The 10,260-nt window shown below is 42.3% G+C and overlaps 1 protein-coding gene across 1 annotated transcript in view; it reads left to right on the forward strand.

Annotated features, from left to right (window-relative positions):
- Window positions 1–10,260, forward strand: part of PLA1A (phospholipase A1 member A) — a 32,720-nt gene that overhangs the window by 1,110 nt on the left and 21,350 nt on the right. The window contains 3 exon segments of the mRNA XM_060010708.1: window positions 6,858–7,059; window positions 9,139–9,316; window positions 9,842–10,027. Coding sequence (XP_059866691.1) covers window positions 6,858–7,059; window positions 9,139–9,316; window positions 9,842–10,027 — 566 coding nt within the window.

Raw genomic sequence — 10,260 nt, forward strand, 5'->3', positions numbered from 1 at the left:
ACACCACAGGCCCCTGCTCACCCCTTCCCTGCATCAACGGTTGGCGTTGAAAAGGTGCTACTTAGCTTCACATGTGCTTTCTCCTAACGCAATCATTTATCTGAGTGCATGTGTGTGTGTGTGCGTGTGTGTATGTAAAGTAACCATATATCTTGTTTTATGAAGTGGCTGTTTATACACTATATACTAGATCTAAAAGGATTTATATCTTACACATTTTTGATAAATGTGAGAAAAACTGCCCTGCAAAGAAGTTATAACTGTTGATTTGTACGTGAGCACGTCTGTTTTCCCACACTCTCCAACAACACTTTGTATTATCAAATGTTTTTCATATTGTCAGTCTCATAGAAAAAATAGCATTACACTGTTGTCTTAATTTTTATTTCATATTGTGATTTGTGCTTCTGGTGTCTTGTTTAATCAATCTTCTTATAAACATAATCTTTCATATTTTCTTCTAAACTTTATGGGTTTAGATGAAGATCACCAGGGACAAATCTTGTGGTCATGGGGTATTGTTTTTTTCCTACTCCTGTGGGGTATTTTTTAATATGATGTTGAATTTTATTTGCCAACATTTATTTTTATTTTTGTATATATTTATTATTTTGTATATTTGTTCATAAAGGAAATTTATGTATCATTTTTTTTTCTTGTATTGCCCTTCTCTGGTCTTGATACTAAGATGATTATAACCACATAAGATAAGTTTCTGTTCTATGAAACAGTTTTATATAAGATAAAGGTTACTTGTAATTTAGAGGTTTGGTGGAGTTCTCAAATAAAACCATCTGGCTCTAGCGTATTTTAGGGCCAGAGAAGACTCTTGATTACCAGTTTGATTTTTTCTTTTTTTGGTGCTAGTAGGTTTATTTGGATTTTTATTTCTTCTTGAGTCAAGTTTCAGGAAATTATATTTTTCATTGCTTTTAAATTTTCCAATGCATTTGTCTGGGAATTTTTAAGAATATCTTTTATACTTAATGTTCTGCAGTTTTACTATCATCTGCCTATTTGTATAGATTTATTTCCTTTTTATCTTGCTCATTACCCTGAGTATAACTTGTGATTAGAGAACGCATATCTTTTTTCAGTTATGGAAAATTCTTAGCAATTACCTTTTCAAAATATTGTTTCTTCTCCTATTCTCTTCCTTTAGAGAACAGCTACTAGTTAAATGTTGGAGCCTCTCCATCTATTGTCTGTACTTTTTAACTGCACTTTCATATTAAAAAGCCTCTTTTACTTCTTCTGTACTAGACATTATAGCATTGATTCCATTTTTATTTCCATGACTATCTTTTTCATTTCCTTTTTCTAATTAGCTTTTTACTATATATCTTATCATTTATGCCTGTTTTTATTTCATAATTTCTTATGCTCTGTCTTTATTTTTATCCTTGTATATTCTCAGCATACTTATTTTAAAGCTTTGTCAAAGATTTTTAAAACTTTATTTCACCTGGAATGAATTCATCATCCACTTATTGGCTTTATCGACTATCTGTGTAAACATTTGATTACTTTATATATTTGTTTTCAACCTTTTTAAAAAGTAAATTAGTTACTGAAGTACAACATACATACAGAAAGGTACACAGGTTAATGAATTTTCAGAATGATTTCACCTGTGTAACCATCATTCAGATCAAGAAATAAAATGTTATCAGATTCTTAAAACCCATTCCCTGTATCCCATCTTACTCACTACTGCCCCAAAGATAACTCTTATCTTGACTTCTGACACAATAGATAAGTTCCATTTTAATTTTCAATGAAAAGTTTGTTTTCAGTCTCTCTCTTCATCTCTCTGTCTCCCCACCCGAGCCCCTATCTTTGCCCTCTCTCCTCCAGAAAGGTGCGTTGTCTCAGCTCCTGTGAGTGAGGCCTTGTCTTTCCATCCTGTCTCCCTAAATAAAGCTGTAGCCCCAGTAAAAAGTCAATAGCTGTTTTTGTTTGTATGGTTTTTGTTGTTAGCTTCCTTTCCTGAGTTGGGGAGCCCCTCTCCACCGCTGGCTACCACTGGTGGGTCTTCCACACCTGACTTGGAGCACTTTTGGACCCCGCTTACCTCACAAAACTGAATTCTTACAACCACTGTCTTCTCTCAGACCTGGAACCCATCACCATTTTGCAATTCTATTCTTGTTCCTGTTTTGGAGATATTATTTTTATATTTGAGATTGTCTATGTCTTTTTCTCTCTCTCTTTTGGATATTCATCTGTCACTACTCTTTGGCTAAAGTGGTGCTTGGAGGGATGGGGTATCTGAGCATGATTCACTGTGCCACATTCCATAGTCTTGAATGACGGACAGTTCAATCCTATTGTCTGCAAATATCGGCAATTTTTTCTCCCCCTTTTCAAACCTTATAATTTTTATCCTGTTTTATTGTCTTGTTTTACTAGCTAGGACTAGGACATCCAGTCCAATATTTAATAGAAGCACTGATAGCAGACGTTCTCATTTGTTCCCAGTTCTGAATGGAATGCTTCTAACATTTCACCAATAACTATAATCATTGCTATAGGCTTTGGGTAGGTACCCTTCTTTCCTTATGTTAAGGAGTGTTGGGTATTGAATTTTATCGTGTGTTTTTTCCCTACATCTATTGAGTTGAGCATATGGTATTTTTCTTTAATTTGTTCATATGTGAATTACATTGATACATTTTCTAATGTTAAACCATCTTTTCATTTTTTGGATTAAACCCTGCTTGGTCATGACGTATACTTGTTATCCTTGAAGGATTTGACATTTTATCTAGGATTTTTATGTCTGTGTGTAATAGTGAAACTGGCCTTTAGTTTTTCCTTTCTCCTTCTTTCCTTGTCCAGTTTTGACATTTTGGCTATTTTCATAGAATGAGTTTGGATTCTTTCTCCCCTTTTCTATTCTCTGGAACAGTATGTGTAAGATAGGAATTGAAGGATTGTTAGAATTTCTCTGTGAAATCTGTCCTGATAGAGGTTTTTGATGAATAGATTTAAAACTACTGTTTCAATTCCTTTATACTACAGTTTTACATTTGATTTTCTGTTTTTTCTTTCTTGACTAAGTTTTAGTAAGCTATAGTTTTCTAGGGGATTATCAATTTTCTAGGAAAATATCTATTTTTTAACTCTTGGATGGGTATAAACATGCTATTTTGTGGTTTAAAAAATCTACTGGGCTTACATCCCCTTTTAATTCTCTATATTGTTTATTTGTGACTTCCCCCTTTTTTTCTTACTCTATTATCAAAAGTACATCTAGTTTGTTTTTTTTTTAAGTACATCTAGTTTATTATTCTTTCCAGAGAACTACCTTTTGGTGTTTATTGTGTGTGGCAGGTTCTAGTCTAGGCAGTAGAGTGAACAGAATGGATAAAAATCCCTTCCTTCTTTGAAAGTATCTTCTAATGTGGGGAAATTAATAAACAATACATTTAATAATAAACTGGTAAATAAAAAATCTTCATTAGGTGATGATTGCTATAAAAATAAACAGATCAGGTTAAAGAAAATTGAGAGAACGGAGGTGAGGCACAGAGGCAGATTGCAATTTTAAATAGAGGGTTAGGGACTTCCTTGGTGGTCCAGTGGCTAAGATTCCACACTTACAATGCAGGGGGCCTGGGTTCGATCCGTCGTCAGGGAACTAGATCCCACATGCTGCAACTAAGACCCAGAGTAGCCAAATAAATAATAAATATAATAGGGGGTTAGAGGAAAGAAGATGACATTTGACAAGCAAAGACTTAAAGGAGGAGAGGGAATTAGTCACATGGATGTCCAGAGAAAGACACTTTGGGCAGAAGGAATGGCTAGTGCAAAGACCCTCAGGTGGGAACCTGTCTAGAGAGAGGAAGAGCTAGGAGGACTGGCTGGAACAGAGGAAGCAATAGTCAGACAGGCAAAGGGCTCCCCAAGGGGATGGTCTAAGATATTTAGGGCTTTCTTCCACTGTTAGGACTTTGGATTTTATTCTGAGTGAAATGCCTTGTGGCTTTTGCACAGAGATGTGACATGATTTGATTTACTTTTCTACTACTGTGTTGCAAATAGACTGAAGGGGGACAAGAATGAAGGCAGGAAAAGCATTACAGGCTACATAATTTTGAGAGATGATGGTGGCTTAAACCAAGGTGGTGCCAGTGTAGGTAGTGAGAATGGTTTAATTCTGAATATTGTGTTCTGAGGATTTACTCACCATTGTACGGGGGTGGCAGAAAACAAAGTGTCAAAGATTCCTCCAGGAAGGTCGGCCTGAGCAACTGCATGGACTGAGCAGCTACTGATGCTGTTCATATTCATTGTTTTATTTAATTTCAACTACTTCCTTTTTTTTTTTTTAAAGATTTAATTTTATTTATTTTTGGCTGCATTGGGTCTTCATTGCTGTGCGCGGGCTTTCTATAGTTGCGGCGAATGGGGGTTACTTTTTGTTGTTGTACATGGGCTTCTCGTTGTGGTGGCTTCTCTTGCTGCGGAGCATGGGCTCTAGCCGCGTGGGCTTCAGTAGTTGTGGCTCTTGGGCTCTAGACAGCAGGCTCAGTAGCTGTGGCGCACGGGCTTAGTTGCTCCATGGCATGTGGGATCTTCCCGGACCAGGGTTCAAACCTGTGTCCCCTGCGCTGGCCGGCAGATTTTTTTTTTTTTTATCCACTGCGCCACTAGGGAAGTCCCTTAACTATTTCCTTTATATTTCTTTCCCTACATTTTATTTGGTGTTGCTGTATTATTCTTTTTCAGCTTTCTGAGTTATAAGATTAATTTACCTAATCTGTGTCTTTCCCCATTTTCCCCTGATATTTACATTTATGGTTATAGATATCAGCCTAGTACTGTTTTAGCTACTTTAACTCAAGTTTTGATATTGTATTGGTTTTACTGTTATTTAGTTTTTAATATTATCTAGTCTCCATTGTGATTATTCTTTAACTCATTCATTACTTAAAAGGGAATTTTAAAACCTCCAAATGTGTCTTTAAATAACTTTTGTTACTGATTTGTAATTTTATTACATCTTATTTAGATAACGTTGTCTGGAGTATATTGATTCTGTGATGCTTGTTGGGCCTTGCTCTGTGACATACTATGCTTATTTAAAAGGACGCTTAATTCTCTGTCTGATGGATGCAAACTTCCCTACATGACCAATAGAGCAAATGTATTCATGTATGTGGTTCAAGTCTCATGCTCAAGCAGAGTCCTCTCACCTTTTCTTCAAAGAGTTGGGGGAAGGCAGATGAAGTAGTCGTCAGGCATCGTTCTCTCTTGTGTTCCATGGGGGCTCAAGTTGCCACAGGCTGAGGAGCCTGGGGGCCTGCACAGTCATAGTGGGCTTCATCGCTGGGGTGTCCAAGACCTGGCTGCTCAGAAGGGAGATACAAGGGGCCTCAGGGACCAGGTCTGGGGCTTAGGTGCAGAGCTGAGGAAACCACTGTCAGCACTCTCTAAGGGTGCGGTTCCCACAATCTGCTCACAGTTCCACAGCCCAGCACACCCCAGATCCACTTGCTTGTTGTACATGTGCTCCCCCGTTACCTCTGAAGGCAGATAACCATTCCAGAAACCTGAAATAGCTGTCTTCCTCGTGAAGAGCCCTGCACAAATCAGTCTGCAACCTGGACCTGTCTTCTGATTCCACAGACAGTTTTGTCCCATGGCAGGAATGTGAGGTAGCTGCTAACAGCACCAGGACTTCGGGGCTGGGGGCCCAGTGCGACAGTGTGTGCCCTGCTGCCCCAGCCGGTCTCTTTCTGTAAGACCAACTGGGTGTCAGGTGCCCCCCTTCTTTATCACAGGCGTGAGGGTGGGCTGTTGGGTATTGAAGATAGGCCAGATTTTTAGCTCCCTGGGAAGCAGGAGTTTCATGCTGTTGTTTCGGTTCAGTATTGCAGAAGGCCTTTCAGTGAACTTGACCATAAAATATCCCGTTTAAACGTACCTGTTGGAAGGCACTGTAGAATACATACAGCTCATTAAGGGTCCTCTCTACCATCTGGCTGGGCAGCCATGTGCTGGGTGCTGGAAGGCTCTGGAGTGGCTCTGGACTGCTCATAAGGAAAAGAAGTGATGAGGCTGGAGGGGGCAGTTTGAAACCCTCTGGAATGGGGTGCTCAGACCAGAATGAGCCTAGTCCCCAGGGCAACTGCTCATTTCATAGCCCAGAAAACTGTATTATTTAGCTAGGACTGCTGTAACAAAATGCCTGGGTGGCTTAAACAACAGAAGTTTATCATCTCCCAGTTCTGGAGGCTGGAAGTCTGAGATTAAGGTGGCAGTAGGGTTTGTTCCTTCTGAGGGCTGTGAGTGAAGGAGCCATTCCAGGCCTCTCTCTTTGGCTTGTAGATGGCTGTCTACTCCATGTGTCTTCACATCATCTTTCTTCTCTGTGACCAAATTGCCTCTTCTTATTAGGACACCAGTCATATTGAATAAGGGTCCACCCTAAAGGCTTCATTTCAATGTAATTACCTCTGTAGGGACCCTATCTCCAAATATAGTCACATTCTGAGGTATGAGGGGTTAGGACTTCAACACATGAATTTATGCAGGTGTCGGGGGACTCAGTTTAGCCCATGACAATATCCATTTCACCATGGCCTTTAATCTTCTCTAGCTGAGCAATATTCATATTCTTCTCTGGTATTTTATCTTTATACATGAAAAATATACACAGACTTTGGTTACAGAAGTGATGCCTTTAATAAATGAGTCTGATTATTACACTTGCTGATTTATGATGAATGCCTATAAGCCCTTGTTTCTCTCTTCCTTTCAAGAACACCTTTTTTCCTTTTAAGAACAGATGACCTCACCTTGGATGTTCCTTGGGTTTTTATTTGTTTGTTTGTTTTTTCCTCTAGGAGATGCACCTCCTACCCCACAGACAAAGTGCACTGACTTCCAGAATGCTAATCTTCTCCAAGGCACCAATCTCAAAGCCCACTTTCTCCTCTTCACCCCTTCTGATCCTCTCTGTGGGCAGCTCGTGGAAGAAAGTAGTGACATCCGGAACTTGGGGTTCAATGCCACTCTAGGAACCAAGCTAGTTATCCATGGATTCAGGTGGGAGCCAACCAACCAATAGGATCACCTCAGCTAAGAGCTAGAAAGTGACCATAATGCCATAGGAAGTTAGTGGGGAGCAAAAGGAGAAATGGATTTACTGCCTGTCACAGGTCCCATTGCTCACCTCCTGCTGACTTTGAAGATGTCTCATAGCAGCTTGAACACACATTCTGTTGTTCTTTCTTGTTGGTCACATACGTTACTCCTCTGCTAACTGTAAATATGTGTGACCCTGGACACACTCTCCAACTGTAAATATGTGTGAGCCTGGGCAAGTCACTTTAGCACACGGAGCCTCGGTTTCCATATCTGAATAAAAGGGAAGTTGTAGAGATGGTCTCAGTGATCCTTTCCTCCCTGAAGTGTGGGTTGCATGATTCATCTCAGCCAGTGAGGTCGTAAGCTTTGTGCAATCACTCAGGGGTAACATCGTGGTGTTTTTATCCAGGGTTTTTTGGGTTTTTTTGCGGTACGTGGGCCTCTCACTGTTGTGACCTCTCCCATTGCGGAGCACAGGCTCCAGACGCACAGGCTCAGCGGCCACGGTTCACGGTCCCAGCCGCTCCGTGGCATGTGGGATCTTCCTGGACCGGGGCACGAACCCGTGTCCCCTGCATCAGCAGGCGGACTCTCAACCACTGTACCACCAGGGAAGCCCTTATCCAGGGTTTTATCTCCTCTTCTTCTCTTCTTCCTGGGTTTCATGACCTAAGAAACTTCCACTTCCATCACTCCCAGAGGTTAGCGTTTCTCAGATGCTACACACTTCTTCAACTTCTTTGAGGCCCTGCGGCCAAATTTTGTTGTAATGCATAGTCTCTGAGTCCCAATTTAATCACCACCCTTCCTTCCAACATCTTCTCTCCAAAGCTCACTGAGAATGCCGGAAACAGAAAAAAGTTGGTGAGAGGAGAGAGGGAGAGAACATGGTGAAAGAGTAGCACTATGGAGCAGCTGGAGTTGGGGGCCCTGATGAAGAGGTGGACAGCGGGGCACTGCACAAAGGGTCACCATTTCCTCATCTCTGGGTTCTCTCTGCCTCTCCAGTCCCTCACTCCAGGTCCCAGCCACATCCTCCCTCAGGCATCCCTTCTCTCTCTTGTGCCGAAGTCTCTTCTCCGGCAAATCTTGCATTCAGCCACTACCCAAGGCTGAGTGTGTGCCCTCAACCCAGAGATAGCTAGTGGAGCTGAAGAGCTCAGCAGCCTCACTATGCTGCCCGCTCCCAGATGCCCCAAAGCCACGTTCCCTGGCATACACCCAGTCTGGGCTCCCCTGTCCACGCAAGCAAGCTCTGGGCCATTGAGAAAACTTCTTCCCCATTCCCAATCTCTTGGGAAAGCTCTCTGAAATTTTTCCTATTCTTCTTTTCCTAGAAAAGTCCTATTATACTCTAAGTTCCAGAAGGATAAGGAATATATCTTATTTTTCTTTATTTCTCACAAAGCACCTAGCATACTGCCTGGCCCATTTGTTGAATGAAGGAAAGAGTGAATGAATGAATGAGTAAATGAAAACATCCTCAAGGAAAGTGCCTATACTATAGAATGAGAATTAAGATTGCAAATCTTAACTCTAATACACAAAGCTATCTTTTCTTTCCCATGAGTAACACAAGCAGGGTCAGTGCAGTGGTTTGTGTGGTCTATGCATTACACAGAGGTACCTGACTGAGGGCCAAGGGCTGCACTCTGACCTGAGCTCTGAGCCCTGGCCTCAGGCTACATCCACCTGGAACAAAGGTACTCTTTTATAATTTACACACAGGCTCCACACGTGTAGTCAGGAGCCCTGCTAACTTTGAGATTATGTCCTCCTTATGCTCAAAATGTTGTAGGATTTAGTGCCCATAGCCCCCACCCCCCCACCCTCCCCACCCCCCCACCAGCACCCCCAACCCTCCCCACCCCCCACCCCCAACCCCCCACCCTCCCCACCCCCACCCCCCACCCCCCACCCCTTACTTGTGACTTTCTCTGGGTTTGTTCTATTTATAGAAATGTCATTGTAATTTCCATGACAATGGATGCTGGCTGGGAAGCTAATTTTCCTATCTTTTCTTGGCCCCCCATCTAGGGCTTTAGGAACAAAGCCTTCCTGGATTGACAAATTCATCAGTGCCCTTCTGCAGGCAGCAGATGCTAACGTGATCGCTGTGGACTGGGTTTATGGCTCTACAGGTGTCTACTTCTCAGCCGTGGAAAATGTGGTTAAGCTGGGACTCGAGATCTCCCGTTTCCTCCGTAAACTCCTGGTAGGTGTAGAAGAGCTTAGGGTGAGTTCTGGCTGCTTACGGGGGAGCAAGGGGTCAGAAAGAAGGAAGTGACATGTGAGAAGGAGCTTTAGGTGGAAGCAGAGCCACCCAGTAGTCTGTGGGTCTTTGGTTCAAATCTCAACCTAGCCGCTTACAGTGCTGACCTTGGGCAGGTTTTTGAACCTCTCTGAGCCTCCCGCTTGCTCCTCTGTAAAACATGCCACTGCATGTTACATCAGAGGTGCCAATGGCTGACTCTTCTAGGTCCTCAAGATGAAATGGCCATGGTCATGCCTCACATACTTTGGACACCAAAGGGAAAGTGAGTGGGTTGTCAAGGTGGGGAGCCCAGGGAGAGGGCAAGTGGTTAACAGGGTGAGATTCTGCACTTTTTCCCAAAGCACGTGTGGCTGGTGTGTCATGCCCAAGACCTTCTGCTTCTGACGCCTCAGGGCAAAGTGTTATCCTTGTAAGGCCAGGGGCTGCTGTGACACAAATGTAACTCACTGTAAATACCCGTTCTAGGTGCTGGGTGTGTCAGAGTCCTCAATCCACATCATTGGTGTCAGCCTGGGGGCCCATGTGGGGGGCATGGTAGGACATTTCTACAAAGGCCAGCTGGGACAGATCACAGGTAACATTCTTCCCTGCCCATCCTCTCAGGTTGAGAGAGAGAGAGAGAGAGAGAGATCATGACCTGGAAGAGCCTTTGCTAAGGCAGGCAGAGGGAAGTGTTGGGCCTTTGTTCTTATGATCAAGTCATTGATCACCACTGAAATTTACTTATTGTGGCCCTTTTGGATAAAATGGTATTGTGTTGTTATTGCATGATCTCTAATGTCACTGTTAGAGGCCATGTATTTTTTTTCTGAGCCTCAGTTTCTACAACTGTAAAATGGGTTGTAACAGCTCATATATCCTTGGCCCACTATGGAAATCACCTG

The sequence above is a fragment of the Delphinus delphis genome, chromosome 4 (assembly GCF_949987515.2).
Source record: "Delphinus delphis chromosome 4, mDelDel1.2, whole genome shotgun sequence".
NCBI lineage: Eukaryota > Metazoa > Chordata > Mammalia > Artiodactyla > Delphinidae > Delphinus > Delphinus delphis.